The sequence below is a fragment of the Branchiostoma belcheri genome, unplaced genomic scaffold (genome assembly GCF_001625305.1).
Source record: "Branchiostoma belcheri isolate BF01 breed outbred unplaced genomic scaffold, Haploidv18h27 scaffold20, whole genome shotgun sequence".
NCBI classification, from domain to species: Eukaryota; Metazoa; Chordata; class Leptocardii; order Amphioxiformes; family Branchiostomatidae; genus Branchiostoma; species Branchiostoma belcheri.
The window spans coordinates 1,723,779-1,740,707 of NW_017803491.1; the positions used below are offsets into that span (position 1 = coordinate 1,723,779).

General features: G+C 42.1%; 2 protein-coding genes across 2 annotated transcripts; one reads left to right on the top strand and one right to left on the bottom strand.

The window, feature by feature from the left end:
* The first annotated feature begins 104 nt into the window (after positions 1–104).
* LOC109469260 (E3 ubiquitin-protein ligase parkin-like) lies at positions 105–6,367 on the top strand. Its single transcript, XM_019767744.1, has 11 exons — positions 105–530; positions 918–1,089; positions 1,428–1,543; positions 1,940–2,023; positions 2,176–2,291; positions 2,591–2,727; positions 2,931–2,992; positions 3,597–3,746; positions 4,020–4,103; positions 4,477–4,594; positions 4,854–6,367. The coding sequence occupies exons 1-11, from the start codon at positions 348–350 to the stop codon at positions 4,961–4,963; spliced, it is 1,332 nt and encodes a 443-aa protein (XP_019623303.1). The 5' UTR covers positions 105–347; the 3' UTR covers positions 4,964–6,367.
* LOC109469246 (MORC family CW-type zinc finger protein 3-like) lies at positions 6,291–16,353 on the bottom strand. Its single transcript, XM_019767723.1, has 17 exons — positions 15,838–16,353; positions 15,565–15,637; positions 14,742–14,874; positions 14,171–14,385; positions 13,481–13,628; positions 13,151–13,298; positions 12,523–12,651; positions 12,215–12,331; positions 11,905–12,002; positions 11,566–11,688; positions 10,933–11,067; positions 10,298–10,384; positions 9,974–10,028; positions 9,508–9,711; positions 9,011–9,091; positions 7,184–7,233; positions 6,291–6,911 (listed from the first exon to the last, which is right to left on the bottom strand). Exons 1-17 carry the CDS (start codon positions 15,883–15,885, stop codon positions 6,494–6,496), a joined length of 2,262 nt encoding a protein of 753 aa, XP_019623282.1. The 5' UTR covers positions 15,886–16,353; the 3' UTR covers positions 6,291–6,493.
* Between the last annotated feature and the right edge of the window lie 576 nt (positions 16,354–16,929).

Genomic DNA, 16,929 nt, shown 5'->3' on the forward strand with positions numbered 1-16,929 from the left:
CTCAGTCAATACATGAAAACTTAGTAGGAAGTCACAATAGTGGAGAAGGTACAGCACAACCAAGTAGGTCAAAATAAGGTCACAGCGATGACGTATGATGATGATCAAAATGGCGCCCTGATACAAGTTTTTCGTCTGCTGCTGCTGCTTATGGATTTTCGTCAAATTCTCGTCTTAGCAACTAACCGCTCAGAAGATACATAATTTTCCTCGTAAAGTGAATCATTGTGCGTCAGGCAACATTCTATAAACGGCCATTCAAGACACTGGGCGGCAGCGCTCGTTGATTTTTTTCTCGACGCAGCAATTCTCGAAGACTTACTTCCGGGTTTGTCAGACCGCCCAAAATGTCGACAGACATGCAGGTTTTCGTGCGGTTCAACTCTCACCACAGCTTCCCGGTGGACGTGGACTCGTCCTGGAGCGTCGGGCGGCTGAAGGAGGTGCTGGCGGCACGACAACAGGTCCCGCCCGCCGAGATCAGGATCATCTTCGCGGGGAGGGAGCTCAGGGATTCCTTCATCATTGGGGTATGGGACAAAGTTTTGAAAATACTTTATTTCCTATATTACAAAGTGTGCAAGACAGGTGGCATTTCAGCACTTATTCAAAAATATTCTAGACCGCTAACATGTCATTATTGCTACTAGCTACTCTCAGTCAGTTAACGTTACATGTGTTGTATTTATACCTTACCCATTACCTTGACGTTAAGGTTAAAATTGAATGATGAGAGACATTTATTCAAAATGCCTGATAAAGTATCAAAATTTGTAGAACAGACATCTAACCCAGTACCCCAATATATCCAAATTGCACACAGCCTTCATATTCAACAACCTACAAAACCTTCGTAAAAGTGCTTTTGCTGTGACTTGTCTCAGCTTCTGATTTCCTATATCATTTCTTCCCATCAGGAGTGTGACCTGGCCAGTCACAGTATTGTCCATGTGGTCAGAGGCCGTCCACAGCTCTCTGTAGAAGCTCAGGTTTCCTCCAGTACCCCTGAAGAGCCTCAGTCTCTCACCAGGGTGGACCTGAACGAACCAGAAGATGGTGCCTCGGCATCTAGCACCACACAGGGGGCAGGTACTGTAAACTTTGGAATGGAAGTGTTGTTTTGGGCAGCGCTTGTATGTTTAGGTTCCAGAGTTAGAAGGATGGTGTAATAGTTAAGTAAGCAAAGTCATAAGTAAATGGAAGAGTTGGCAGAGATTGGGTTGCAGTTGATTGACGGTATTGTGACTTGGTATGGTTGCCAGGAATGTGTACTGTTAATCATGCCATGGTACATGAAATATAAACCATAGTGTAACAGTTTAGTTATGTTGTACAATGGTATGAGTAATCATCCATTCTAATGTAATTCATAAAGTTCCTGGAAGTTGAGGGAAGATGCTAATCCGTCAAAACCTTGATTGTTTCAGCCCGCAGACTTCCTCACTTCTTTGTGTACTGTAAGCAGCAGTGTAAGGACGTCCAGCCTGGGAAACTCAGGGTCAGGTGTGCTACCTGCAGACAGGGAACTCTCACTCTCAACAGGGTAGGTGGGGCACACTGATGAAAGTGAAAGTTGTAGATGTAAGGTAACAGTCAAAACTGCCCAAGATGACCACTCAGGACTGACAGGTGGTTACTATAGTCAGGATTTTTAATGCTTGTGTCAATTGGAAAAATATCTAAGGGACCATCACAAAGTTGTCACATTGGTGGCCAGGTGGTCCTTATGTAGAAGCGGTCATGTGTCAGCGGTCATCAACTTCTGTAAAGTGTTGCAGATTTCTTGCAAATACTAGTATAAATTTAGACTGAAGTAATTTACTTATCTTTCACTTATTCCTTGGCATTTCTAAATGTTTTGAACTACATGTATTGTCAGAGTTTACATATAGAATTGCAATTGAGAGTGTAGTAAAATGTGCTTTCTTTTTTGCCACAGGGCCCTGGCAGTTGGGATGATGTGCTGTTACCAGGGCGGATCCAGGGGAGATGTCAATCACAGGGTTGCCAAGGAACTGTCGCTGTAGGTTGGCTTAAGCATGCAAAAGCAGTTTAACAATTAAGAGCACTTTTTTTCATAGATAGGGTCTACATATAATGTTGCATCTTATACAACCAAATAGTTGCCCATGTAATGAGTTGCATAAAAGCAAATTTGATTGACTATGTCAACAGGAGTTCTACTTTAAGTGTGCTGCCCACCCTACACTGGAGGAGGATACTGCAGTGGCCCTGTACATGATCAAGAGTAACACCCAGGACGTACCATGTATGGCGTGTGTGGAAGTCAGGTACTTTTTTCCAGCACTGGTTCCATCTCCCATTTTAGAGTCTTTGTCACAGAGACCTTTAACCTTAATATCAATCTTAAATAGTAGCTTTGAGATCATTCCTTTTTTTCCTTTCTCACTCCTAAAAAATAGCAAAGCTTGTTTGATGTTACAGCAAACCTTACATAAGTCAAGCAAACTTAAACTTTCTCCTTGCTACCTAACCCCGTGGTAAACAATACAAATTTGATGCCCAAAAGCTACTTCAGCAGGGGAAATGTTTCAAGACAGTGTGTCTACCATTATTTCCGATTCCACAGCACTCCACTGATAGTGTTTGAGTGTGAAGACGCCCACACCTCATGCTTGGACTGTTTCAACACCTACTGTACCACCAGGCTGAATGACAGACAGTTTGTCCAAGATGCTACTTTGGGGTACACCCTGCCCTGTCCAGGTAATAACAATTTAACAGTCTAGTCCTTTTTTAAGCTTGTAAAGCTGTTTTTTACATTTCAGTGATAACATTGAAATGTCTGAAGGCTTGGAGTTAAGAAAAACAAGTGAAAATCTTGCCATTGTTTTTAACAGTGACTCTCTGTTGTAACAAGGTCTGAGGTTTGATGGTTGTAACCAACACAAATCTTTCTTTTCTGACAGCTGAGTGTGAGGATTCCCTGATCAAAGAAGTTCATCATTTTAGAGTCCTGGGAGATGAACAGGTGAGAACCATCAACATTTTAGTCAGTCTGTAAGAAAAACATCATACTAGTCTACTATTATACATACCACATGTATGTATATAACTGGAAGAGCAAAAGATTCAACTTGAACTTTTGGCCACTATTTCAATGCCATTGTTCTCTTGTTGGATGAAACAGTCTGATAGTCAGCCTTGTCTGTTTCTGGATCTATATAGCCAGTAAAACTGCCCCTTGGTGTAACACACCAGATGTATCTGTATAGCTGGTATAACTGCCTCTCGACATAACACACCAGTTTCTGTATCTGTATAGTCGGTATACCCAGTGACTGCCCCTTGGCATAACACTCCAGCTTCGCAGGCACGTAGCACAGTGGCAGCCGGCTATAGCACGCTGAATATTTGTTTCCTGTATGGTCTATTGCTGCAGTATGACCAGTTACTCGTACTAATTCATTCACTAATTTGACTGTATGTAAAATACTAGTGAACATACTATATATGTAACTTTCCAGAATAAGGACTTTCAGTTGAACCTCACTATTTCAATGTCACTGCTCTCTTAAGATATTGGAAGATACGTCTGTTACAGCCATGCCTGTTTGTTTCCTGTACCTCTACAGTATGACCGTTACCAGAGGTTTGGAACAGAGGAGTGTGTTCTGCAGATGGGCGGGGTCCTGTGCCCAGGGCGGGGCTGTGGGGCGGGGCTGCTGCCTGAGGGGGACACCAGGAGGGTGGAGTGTGTGAGACAGGGAGCACAGGGGTGTGGGGTAAGTAGTTACACCATGTTTCCATCACACTAGGTTACATCCCCTTTCCACTAGAGGCTGCATCTTCTAAATGACAGACAGATGACTCAATGAATTTCATACACAAAGAAGAGCAAATAATTTCTTCACATTTTGTTGTTTCAAGTTACATGTATTACCAAAAAAGATTATTCTTGTTAAGCTTGTTACATGTATTACAAATCCAGAACCAGATATAAATGTATTATGAATGATGCTACTATATTGTAAATGTTTGTTTTGTTTTCCTGCTAGTTTGTTTTCTGCAAAGACTGCCTTGAACCCTTCCACCAGGGGGAGTGCAGGCCACAGATGGAACAGCCTTTTGGAGCAGAGAATGTGAGTTCCTTTTGCATAGCACGTCGGCAGAATGTACTGCGTCTGCGCAGAACCCTGTATTTTCACGGTTTTCGGTGGATTTTTGGTCAACGTTGCATCAAAATTTTGCCTGTTGCAGAAGATATCTTTTCCAACATAACATTTGGAAACTACAGACGGAGTGTTAACCTTATATGCGCGAATACAACCTTATGCAAGACATTCTGTCAAAGTGCTATGCACAATACATTACGGGTTTCACGCAGGTGCAGTACGTTCTGCCGACGTGCTCTTTTGCATGTACATGTACTTCTGATCATGTGTGCCTTGTATCATTTGAGAAACCGTACTAAGTGATTGCTTGTAGACTGATCTCATGAGTTGTTGGTTCCAGAGGTATGCAGTAGACCCTGAGAGTGCCTTGAGGTCTCGCTGGGAGCGAGAGTCAGAGGAGACTGTCAGTAGAACCACCAAACCCTGTCCTAACTGCAAGGTACCTGTGGAAAAAAATGGTGAGTTTAACCAGTTCCAAAGTCCTGGCAGTACAACAATGTCCATGGTTAGGGAGTGTTGCCAAGAGGTATAAATGTTGTTTTCATGACCAACATTGGAGGTGCCACATTTGCCATCCAATCACAATACTTCAGCCGGTTTTGAATTCTTCCTTCCCTATGGCTTTACAGACACTGCTCACTATTGGCTACTGACAACAGCAATGTGGTGCATGTACAGAAGGGAAAACTTTGGCTGACCTTGTCAATTCTGTTTCAGGTGGATGTATGCACATGACGTGCCCCCGGGCACAGTGCCGGTACGAGTGGTGCTGGCTGTGTGAGACCGCCTGGAACAGAGACTGCCAGGGAGACCACTGGTTCGGCTGAGCCAATCAGGAGACCTCTACTATCCCTGTTAGGCTGCTAAAACTTATCAAAGAGGGATAAAATCAGGGTAGCAAACTAGAGCTAAAAATGGTAAAATAGGACAGATTCTGGGCTACACCTTGGTGGAGAATGTTCAGGAGTAAACTTTAATCCTAGGAGGGTCTGAACATGTGAAAGGGGCTCTCATGCCAAGGCAGCCTTTTGGTATCTAATTTGTATTGATTATGAGTTTTGTTAAAAGAGAGAAATTTAAATCATCATTGTAAATGTAATGCTGGTTTGTTTGAGAAATATAGGTCAGAGTACTATGCAAACAATGGTGTAGAAGTATGTTGCCATGAATACAATACAAGTGTATAAAAATGAAGAAATATCAAACAAGCTGTGTTTGATCTATTTGTACTGATACAAATACTAATAGAGTATGAACACCTTGATATTTACGAAGATGATTTATTTTATCAAAATAGAAAGGCATATGTTCACTGGTACATCTTCCTGACATAACATCATTTCAGTATGAAGCACCTGCCAAAACAACAGAGCTAAACTGAACTGTATGAAACTTGTGGAAGGTCAATATCTGATGCAAACAGTATAAAATACTAAATATTAGTATACAACATTAACTGTAACACAAGATCCATATCTTGTACTTTGATAGACATAACATATTATGAGACAATAGAAAATATGTATCAAGGATACCAAGGGAATGTAGAATAGTCCAAATTACACTTTCATCTGCATTGTGTGTACAAAAAGCACATAAAACCTTTTCTGGCCATGCGTCCGGTGTGGAGGTATGACTTTGAGCTGCCTAGCATAGACGAATATTTGTGCTTCCCATGAACAAAGAATGGATTTGGTTTGACATGTTGGTAAAGTTATGGTACTATAATTATATGGTCACCTTTTGGTTCAGGTACAATAACCTGTTGTGAGAAATTTACACATCTCTTTTGAAGGGTTAGCCTTGCTGCCCTCTGATTTGTAACGGCTCCTTGCCCTCACTCGTATTCATGTATTCTCAAAAATAAATTATGTGGAATTTTGGAAGTCATATCGTTCATAAACTGTACACATCACAAAATTGTATGTTTGGTATTATGAATTTCCATAAAGTAGTATGTGTAGTTATTTATCTTAGAGTGTGCTAGAAGTACGCCCTATTTATAATCTCCAAGCAGTGAGGGTTCAACTCATTCTATGCCTGTTTCTGCAACATTTAGTACTCGTTTCTAGTATGGTATTGTATTTTAACAGTTTGTGCAAAACATGAAAAAAGAGCCTCTGCAAGACTCCCGGGTTGCTATAAAAATAGTAGAAACTCACCAAATAGTCTGAACAATATGCCAGAGACGTTAGCTGGCTAGTTTGCAACCTACAGAGGGTGGTGAAAAATACACTAGAAATGAGCACTAAAGGTTTTGACAATAAGTATAAAACATCAAGAATGAGCTGAATGGCTACATCGGCTTGGAGACTACCTCCAAGTAACACTTAGTCCTCTTAGTCTTTTCCCCCCTGTCACTGGTTCTTGTTGGCTTCCAGCACTTGTCTGAGCAGTTCGTCCACTGAATCGCTCTCCATGTCAATGTCATTATCCTCCAGGCTCAGCTCTGGCACCAGCACACCGATAAGTTTGCTGACGTTTCTTCTCAACATCTTCAGCTTCTTCGACTGCTCCATGAGTAGTTGACGCTGCTCTACGGTCGACAGCGTAGCGATTTCCCGGACGGTTGATGCGCTAACTCTGACTACATCGGCGGGGTCTGTTTGAACACCGATGTGACAGATCTCTGTCTTCACTGTCACAGATGATGTGGAATTTGTATTGCTGTCGTCGATGATGATGCAATCGTCATCACTGTCGTCCATACGGGGAACTTTGCTGGATGAAGGGTTCTGGAGGGAATTTGATGCTGGTCTTTTCTGGGAAGCGACCCTGAGAGGAAGAAAAAAATCATTCAGTTAAAGAGACAAATAAAAGAACAAACAAAAATGTGAAACTCTGGTTTCTTTGAATTACTGTCTACCATTACATTTTCAAGGAACATCAAAGAAAGACCATCATCATGAAGTTAGTCCTCACTCTCTGCAAATCAAGCTTGATGTTTCTGACTTAGGGAGAAGAGATGCTGTTCCACTAACAGTGTCTAGAAGTGGTCTCTTGGCCTTGCACTAAGCAAATTCATTAAAAAAAGAGGAATATCTTACCCTGAAGGACCAGCCTGGGGCTGTCTGGGTGTTCTCTGGGATGCGGAAACCTGTTCAAGGACACAGGATGGATTGTGATTGGCCACCTTGGAGGATTCTGGCAAATTCACCTGTGACTGAACTTGCTTGGATGTCCCTGACAGTGTTTCCTGCTCAGACTGCCTGGCAGTGAGCCTGTTGTCAAACTGAGCTGTCCCTGAGGTTTGTGCCTGTTTCGGGCCACTTACTTCGGTTGGCTGCGTGGAGGCCACGTGTTGCCCAACAATTCTGATGTTACTCTGAACTGACCCCAACGTGCCACTTTTCAGGGCAGCATTGCTGGCTTTGGGAACAAGAAGGTACATGGGTTTGCTTTGGTCCAACGCTGGCATCTGCCGCTGAGGGCATGTGATGTTCATCACCTCCCCATCTTTGGAGATGGCACTGATTTTTAGCACCTTTCCTTCGTTTTGCACCTTTGTGACCCTCATCATTGTGGAATCTTTAGTTTGAAGAGTTTGGCTGGTAGACTTAGGAACTGCATTAGGAATGACTGGTGTAGACTTGTTCTTTGCTTCAACAGTACATGCAGATGAGCCACTACCTACTGCTGCTGATGCTACATTTAATGCAGATCGAATTAGCGAGTTTAAAGTAGGTTGTGATTTGTTCTGGTTTCCTGCCATTCCTGATTCACTCCTAGCTACTGAGTCAGTTATTGTTACCACCTCTATTGGTGTCCTAGCAGTTTGGGTGATGGTACCAGGCCCTAAAGCTGCACTCACTGGCCTTACAGTGCTACTGGTAAGCTGCTGTCCCACTAGCTCCCATTTCTGCACCTGTCCTTCTGTGGGCTTCGCCTGCTGAGCGATCAGCCGTTTTTGCAACTGCCCGTCACCAGCTTTCTCCTGCTGTGCCTGAGGCAGCGAAGCGTGCCGTCCCGGAGATTGGAGCTCCGGTGGCTTCATCGTTGCCTAGGAAAGTTTTCAACAGAAAATACACTAGTTTCAGACCCCTACCAAACCTAGCCTGACTACATGACACTTCTAGTAGCCCTTCCATCCACTGGTCAGGCCCCAAGAAGCTTGATCAATGATGGCCAACACCTCTAAGTCAGGAGAATTGGAAACATCTTATCCTGTTGATTCATCATATTTTATATTTGGTAACATGGACCAATTATTGTCAGACTGAGAGCTGTCTGTTACCATACTGTTGGACTGTTGGAGGCTGTAATGACTGATTTCCATAGTGAGAGAGAATTTGGGTTGATTTTATAGTGATAAATAATCCTGAGCTCCTATTGGGAGTGGGAATGGTGCTCTTGAGTTAGAGGTGTATGGCCAGAGGCTCTTGGGGAGGAGGCCCAACCATCCCTAACAGCAAACACAACAAACTACACCCTACAAACTACACCCTACAAGACTCCCATAACCAGTCACCTGCAAGGCAAAATACTTAACCTTTAACTTTATTATCACCTTATTCACTGTCATTGTTGAACTTGGATGGTTATCATTTTTAAAGGACAGCCTACAAGAATGAACAATCTATTGAGGAGTTTGCACCACCCAAACCAGTTCAGTCACAAAGTCACACCCAAAAACCAAATGAGCACATAAAACAAAAACAAAACACAAGAAAGCACAAGAAGAAGAAAGTCATAAATTGTAACACAGGCTCTGTATGGGTATCAAAATATAAGATAGTAAAACAATTTCATTAAAAAAGAGTACATGTGTAGCACACTTTGCCTTTTATGCAAAAATGCAAACACAAACATTTACAATTCAGATTAGTGTAATATGTTTCTAGGAAACAAGGTGTTTAAGAAGATTGGATTCTTACAGCTGCTTCTGCTCTCTGTTGCCAGTGATGAGCCACCTGCTGGGCTTGTAACAGATCATCTCGCTGCTTTTGGAGCTGGTTCTGTGGCAGAACATGCAAAATCAAATTACCACTCAATAGAGAATTAAAAAAAACTCCACAAAAGCAACATACATTTAGTTACTTTCAGGTACAGAAGGAAGTATTTTCTTGGGTGGGTTTGTCCGTGGGTTTGCGTGTATGCTTGTCCAGCAGACATGGTTGCAGGGAGAGTGGGTGGATTTTTGATTGACAGGGAGGTTACGCCTGAAGGTGACCCAGCACGTACTGGTTTTGGGTGGCACAAGGAGAAATTCAGGAAGTAGTTGGCTGTTTGTAATAAACAGCCATACAACCCCCTTCATAGTTGCAATGTCTTTACAAAAACCCAAAACACTTCCCAGAGGTCTGAAATCTTTTGATTTCATATTTCTGAAGATCAAACTCTGACAGAAATGCTGACTGTATCTTGTCCTCACCTCTTGTTTCTTGAGTTCGACCACCATCTTGTTGTACTGGGTCTCCATCTGTTTTCTCCTGTTCATCTCTATCTCTGCTCGCACCAGTTCTGCGTGTGATGGCTTCTTGTCCGCGGCCTGGGTCTGGATGCTCTGCTGAATCTGTGCACCGAGTCTCTGCAACTGGAGGTCCTTCTGCCTCAGCTGTCTCTCCCTTTCTTCTATCTGTAACACAGAGATGCCAAATTATGCAAATATGTAACAGCGATGTGTAAATTAAGAAGATCATTTATACAACAAACAGTGGGTATTTTCATTTGATATTTCAGTGATGGTCTGGCACCTTTTTCAGGGCTGGTTCTGATTGGTACTGCAGCTAGGTGTGTAGCTACTGTAATATGACAAATGTTGTGTTGAACATTGCTGCACTGTTATAATTACAAACATAAGATTCTAGTGAAGTTAAAAGTTTTCTTTACATCCCTACCTCCATCCGCTGCTTTTGTTCCTTTCTGTATTTTTCCTCTCTTTTCTCACGCTCCCTGGAAGGCACAAATCAGAATGACTTTTGTCTAAATCTGTCCAGATTTGTTGCCAAAAAAGGACACAGGTATTATATACAAATTGCAAGTCCAGGGTGCACACAAGAACACTAAAATGCTTGCATAAAACACATAAAACACACACAACTGTTTATCCACATATATAAAGACAATTCAATCTTTATTGTTTACCTGGATGTCCAACCTTCATCAATGTAAACTTTCATGCTACTTCGACAATTGACCCAGAGAAGGAAGGATGAACTCACAGCTGTCTCTTGACAGACTTGTCGTAAGAAGGACCTGCTATCTCCTCATCAGGGTCATCCTCAGGTTCCTCAGGGACAGAGCATGCCCTGGAAGGAACAGACTAAAGTAAATCTTACTGACTCAGAATTAAACTATCATGAAAGTTCATCTGTGTTGGTAGTTACATGTTTAGAGTTAAAACTTTAGATCCAACATAAAAAGTTCTCTCACCTAAAGAGAATTTAGAAAAGAGACTCAGAATTAAGGTATCACATAACATATTAATAAGACCATTTTTTCAATCTCCCAGTATAGAACATGTATTCGTGTAACCTAACCTTTTCAATCTCCCAGCATAGAATATGTATTTGTAAACCTAACATTTTCAATCACATTGCATTGAGCCAAAGGTGCAGTGCATTCTTGGATTGTTTAGAGGGTAGTTACAGGTTTTTCAAGAGAGCTGATGCCTATTTCTGTGTGTGCGGCTACTAGTCGTGGGTATTTAATTGTATACTGTGAAGTAGGATGCATTCTTTACTTTCTAATATTATTTCATATTGGAAAATAACACCCTCCTCCCAGCTCTAGTGCTCCTTGAAGTGTATGTTTCATTGGCAGACTTTGCAATTGCCACCGTGTATGAAGTCTGTACCTGAAGTTTGGGTCAGGGTTCATGTTGCAGTACCACTTGTCTGGTAGTTTCTTATTCTTCCATTCTTCTGGTAACTTTCTCCACTTCAGACAGTCCGGGTGATCACACTGGACCCACAGCTGGTCTGGGGTGGGCCTGGAAAAATAACAGGTTTTTGAAGTTAAGCAGTTTCTTTCAACTAAAGCCCTTCACATTCTAGGACCTTCCAATGACTTTGCTCATAAACACTGCCTAACCAAGGTTAGTGCTGGGTTGAGAGTAGCCTGGTCTCCATTCTATTCTAGCATTTTCAGTTTCCTCTAATATGACTTTCCTGACTGTGATTTTTCAAAACTCATAGTTGACCAATTTCCAACAACAGATGACCCTGCTCATGACTACCTCCCAACCTTGGTCTGGAGATCAAGAAGGTTGGGAGGCCATGGTCTGCTACATGTGAGGAGAGCTCTAATCCTTTTATTTCGCTGATGCCTGTTCTATCTCCAGCTAGGCAACTATTGTTTTAGAGTGTCTAAGCTAACAAAATACAGCAATTTTTAGCATCATAAGCCATCACAACTTAGTTCAAAGACTTACTGATGAGGTACATGTAATTGAATAAATTAAAATTCAGCCAATCACAGCGGTACTCACGCAGGTTCATCCTCCTCTGATCCTCCAGCTGCAGCTGGGGATGATGACCTTGACAAGGATGCTTGACCTTTCTTCTGCAGCCAATAGTCTGTCAGCTTTAAGCCCAGGGCTGCTATGGTGCTCCTACGGAGGGATGGACACACAGGGATATCAATGTTCTGGCTTGCATATATAGTATGAGCTATAGGGCTCCTACACAGTGATTTGCATCTGCTATGCTGTGAGTAAGGCCGTCCTTTTTCAAATACTTTTCATGAGTGTTCCTTTCTGTTAAGAAACCCGGTGACCCTTCAAAAGTCTAGAATTTGAAAAAAAAGAAGTAAGGAACTGTTACTCTACCTGTACTCCTTGGTGTAGTCGAAGTCTTGTTTGTTGTGGGTGGGTTGCAGGAAGTCACATTGAATCACACCTATCACTCCTACACCCTGTCTGCCATACTGCAATATCAGTCACAAAAATCACTTAAAGTTCAAACGTGTCGTGTGTTGGCATCCTATCCAGAGACAAGAAATTAAGATCATACAATCACTCAAAACACATATTCTTGGTGTCATGATTTCCATTCAACTTCTAAAACATAACCACTGAGAACATTTCAAGATTTGCACGACATTGGAGACATTTGGCAGAGATGAGGGAAGGTGCGAACCTTGAGTTGCGGACCGACCCTCTCGTACCCTTTAATGAGCCGGTTCCTGTGGTACATCATGATGCCGTAGTGATGCTTCTGTGGGCTGAACCCAAAGGTGATCTTCACTGACTTGGGCTGTGGAAACAAATCATGAATATTTGCATCAGTACTAGACTATTTGAAAGTTCAAAAGGGGGAGAGGGGCAGTAGAGCGAAATACAGGTTGCTAATGTTTTCATCAGCATTTGTTGGGCTACTTGTTGGTATAATGATGATGTTGTCCACTTGTATAAACACAAACAACACAAAACTACAGTTCAACTCACCAGCCACTGAGGTTTATACACGTCTCTCTCAGTGTTGTTCAGGCTCTTGGCAATCTTTTGGGTCTTGACTTTCTGTCCTCGCAGGATGATCTGCATCTTAGGGTTGAGGTAGAGAATACTGCAGTAAGCCTGGAAGAGCAAAACAAATCAGTCATTTTGGAGATAAACTTTAAAGCGAGGGCCAGGGGGTAATACTGGTATTGATCTATGTGTGGAAATAGTCAAACCTGTATTTATGTTTACCGAAGGAAAGCATTTTGTTTTTGCTACATTTCCTCTTCTTCCGTTCCAAACACTGACCTCTGACCTGGCCAATATGATTTGTTGACATCTCTCACCATGGTAACTGGTGTTGAATTACATAATGTTGCAATTTTATTATAGTAGGAGGGATTTATACTCCTGTCTGACAATATATATATGAATGTATTTGATTAAGAAATAACAGAGCAGACCATATGCGAAGGTAAACATTATGCATTTGCTTTGCCATCTGGTTTAAGGTCATTGACCTTTATTGGTTTGGAGAAGAAGAGGAAGAAGAGGAAACGTAGCAAAAACAATATGTTTTCCTTCAGTAAACATAATACCTTCAGTAAACATAATAAACAAACGACGCCTGGCTCACCCTGAGGGAGTAGTCACACTCTGGTGAGTATTCCTGTCGTCGATCCTGCCGACGGAACTTTTTTCCAGCCTGCTCGTCGATTGTGTCGTCAGGAATCCTGATGTCCCTCTCGTCAGAGAAGTCAAACTCTGGCCTCCCGTCAGTCGTTCTGGAGAAATAAAGGCAACGTAATAAACAACACAGTATGCATGGGTGACATTCGGTGTAGTTTTAAAAACAGATACAAATGGAAAGTTGTACATCGTCTGTGATTACCTTCTGTCCGACTGAAATTACAGATTGAATATCACAAATGATGTGTCGACGTCCTCATACACCAGTGCTATTTACCTCCTGATGTTGTAGATGATAATTCTGGTACCCTTTCTACCCTGGATCTTGTTGAACTGTTCCATCAGCTGATGTTTGGACTTGAAGAGGGAGTATTTAGTGATAGCCTCCAGGCTGGGGTCAGAGTCAATGGTCTTAACCATAATCTGTGGGATCTGTTAAGGAAAGTTTTGTACATTCAGGCCTACCTGCCTACCTACATGTACCTTGTCTCTTGCCCTCCTGGTCACTGGGGGGACAAGGTAGACGTGAGGATGGACAGAGGTAGATATCTTATAATACTTCAATGTTCAACTTGAAACTCTAAGATAACATAAATGCAAGCAAATACTGGTATAGAATGATTACCTTCATCACATAAGTGTATGTACATGTATGAAGTACATTGCGAATATGACTCACTTCTATGACTACTGTTAGTTACAGAATTGTTTCAACCACTGGAACCTTCCCTAAATCCCTCCTCCAACATCTTACCAGCACTGTGACTGTATATGTTGTATTTTCATGTAGCCACGCATATTAGCCTGATTAAATCGCTTTTGCCGGCCGCCCAACATCCAGCCGGCCCCCTTGGGTGGCGGACTATGTAGGGAGCCCCCCGGAGCTTGGGTTACATAGGCTACACGTATATATGCTACATATATACGTGGCTGTGTATCTTGTACTCTGCATGTAGGCAAAGGATATCAGCTGTGTCAAACGGCACTATGGGCACGATGACAGTCTCCGCTTGGATGGACTTCAGGTAGGTTTGTGACAGGAACCCCACGCTCATGAACTTCCCGTTCTTGGTGAACACCATGGAGTCCTTGCCTAGCCGCATGGAGCCTGACTTGAACCCGTTGCCATAGTGACCCACTGGTTTATGGCCATTGATTTCCACTTTCTCACAGAAGCCAAAACTGAAAAAAGGGTGCATGTTGTTACAAGGCCTTAGTCTTGTTGGTATGACATCCACTCCCAAAGTCGCAATGAACGAAGCAGGCCTAATTCAAGTAATTGTACCAGGATGGCACCCTGGCTAGTGTACATGCAAGGAGGTTAACCTCATTGGTAAATGCATTTCTCACCTATGCTGCCTTTCCCAAGGGCATAACATTGGAAATGGGCACATTCATACTCATAGGCTTAAATCCAAACCTTAAGATTCTAAGTCCAAAATCCTAACCACAGGACCACGGTTTGAAACCTGTTTTAAAGCTCCTTGGTAAGCCCCTCCCCCCTCCTTCTGCACTTTTTAATACTATGCAAAAAATACCTCAGCATTTTGTGGAGTTTGTCAGGTGTCATCCCGGCGCCGTTGTCGGTAAACGTGAGACACGTCGTCTCGCTGATGTTCTCCATGTCGATGAAAAGCTGCCGTGCCGCCACATCGGGGTCGTATGCGTTGTCTAAAAATAATAGAGAATGTTAAAACTTTCGATCCAACACATTGAAGAATGGTTCTCAACTAGAGCTTTCAACCAGTTACTCTGGTCTTTCTCAGTAGACTGACCCCGATTTTTTCGATGGCTCACATCAAATTGGAGTGCTCATAAGATGTAATTCATATAAATGAATCAGTATGGCCTAATATGTATATGATATGCTATACTACATATAATAGTTTGACTTTGACTAGGATGTCAAAATTAGAATGTTGGTAGTGACCTGAGTGTTTTCTAATATACTATTGTAACTTATATAATCGTTATCATATAATAATGTATTTCTTTCATAACACTGCCCATATCACATCCAGTCAAGCAAGGCATAACAGGTGTCAAATTCATACAAACCATAAAATCATAATATTGCACTGTAGTACTTTGAAATGAAGATAATTTTCCTTTACTAGCTGCCTCATCTTTAACCTGAGCTTCATAAATTTTTCTTTGAACCAAGTTTGTGGCATGCTTTGACAGTTCGTTAAAAACGCCCCCCTCCCACCCTTAAACGCCTCAGACTGTTTCGTTCTGTCCATACATAACGTTACATCTAGTACGTTACATCGCCCAACGCCAAGATCAAATACAGTTGACTATTCCCGGCTTTGAGCTGACGTAACAGTGAGTCATGCACAAAGGACTCAAATTTCCCACCAATCAACTCGGCAATGGCGCTGAAAGGCCACGTGTGGCTGGTCGAGTTCGAGTGTAGAAACCCGGGGCTCGTCTGAAAATAAAACAAAACCACTCCGTCAAAATATCAAGGACATGTCCTTGGTCAAATACTGAAATCTATATTCGATATCATTAATGTTAGAAACTTAAAATACCAGGTGATTCCATAACTTACGTACTTAACCAAACGACGTAAAAAAACGAGACCTATAAAAATGTTTTTGTTTTGCTCAAATTACATAAATCAAACACCTTGCTCTGCCGAATACCATGTTCCGTGGAAAGCCCTGACTGCATCATTGTTCCCGCGCCCTCAGTTTCTTTTTCCCGCGTTTGCACTCCCTTAAAAACGCAAACAAAAACATCCGATACGATGTTCTTCCCCCAAAAAATGTTCTTCTAAAAACCAGTCCAGTTCCGTTTGACCGAGTCCATCACCTCGATGCCCGGTACTATATTTCTGTCGAATGCTATTCAAATTTCCCACTTTTTGCACATCTGAAATCGATATCCCTCCACCTCATCAAGTCGACTAATTTTTGTGTTGTTTAGCAGTCCAGTCCAAAGTGCTGCTCAGCGTGCAAGATGGGCGTGTCTCCCGTTTACAAAGTCCAAATGTTGCAAAATAACCATCGTTCTTTCAGTAAAACTATTCCAACACCCCGGGATTCATTTCAGTAGAGATTGTCAAGTTCCAACACGTTCCATGCCAACCGCATCACCTTGTTGTGATATCCCTACGCATCGAAACTGACATGACAGGCTGGAACTGGTTGGGACTGGATCCAGCCGGTTTTCACTCTGGCGGCCTGTGGGAGCTCATTTGCATACATATTTCAGAGCTTGAGGTGAACCAGATGGAGGCTCACGTCTGTAGCTTGCAAAAGCGCCACCTTACAATTTCATTCAGTATTACACGTTATATTACTATTACATTGGTATGACCTTGCATAACAAGGACAGTGACGTTGGAACGTAAGCTTTCTATTTTCTATTAATTTTTATTGTTCTGTTCTTATATCTTAATTTAGGTAGAGAACAGAACATGTATATCTTGTAACTTCTAACATATCGCTCTAGGTGCTGGTTTACACTACAGATGTTCATGCAAAAAAGGCCCATATGGCATGTATGGTACTAAGGCTTTGGGCTGCAAAGAAACTGGCCCACCCAATACAATAAAGAGGTTCAAAACATGGATTTTACATTATAATGTTTAATTCTTTTTGCACACTCAACATGTACATATTTTCATGATACATTGTATAAAGAAATGTTAAGAATTTATGGTCTCAAAACACTAAGTCGTTCATCCAAGGGTTTTTTACTGCCATGCTGTAAGTC

Coding starts and splice junctions, on each gene's coding strand:
- LOC109469246 (XM_019767723.1), bottom strand. CDS start 15,885: ATGATGCAGTCAGGGCTTTCCACGGAACATGGTATTCGGCAGAGCAAG. Junction 11,689..11,904: donor GACTACACCAAGGAGTACAG/GTAGAGTAACAG, acceptor ATCCCTCCGTAG/GAGCACCATAGCAGCCCTGG. Junction 6,912..7,183: donor CCCCAGGCTGGTCCTTCAGG/GTAAGATATTCC, acceptor TCTTCCTCTCAG/GGTCGCTTCCCAGAAAAGAC.
- LOC109469260 (XM_019767744.1), top strand. CDS start 348: ATGTCGACAGACATGCAGGTTTTCGTGCGGTTCAACTCTCACCACAGC. Junction 2,024..2,175: donor GTTGCCAAGGAACTGTCGCT/GTAGGTTGGCTT, acceptor CTATGTCAACAG/GAGTTCTACTTTAAGTGTGC. Junction 2,993..3,596: donor GAGTCCTGGGAGATGAACAG/GTGAGAACCATC, acceptor GTACCTCTACAG/TATGACCGTTACCAGAGGTT.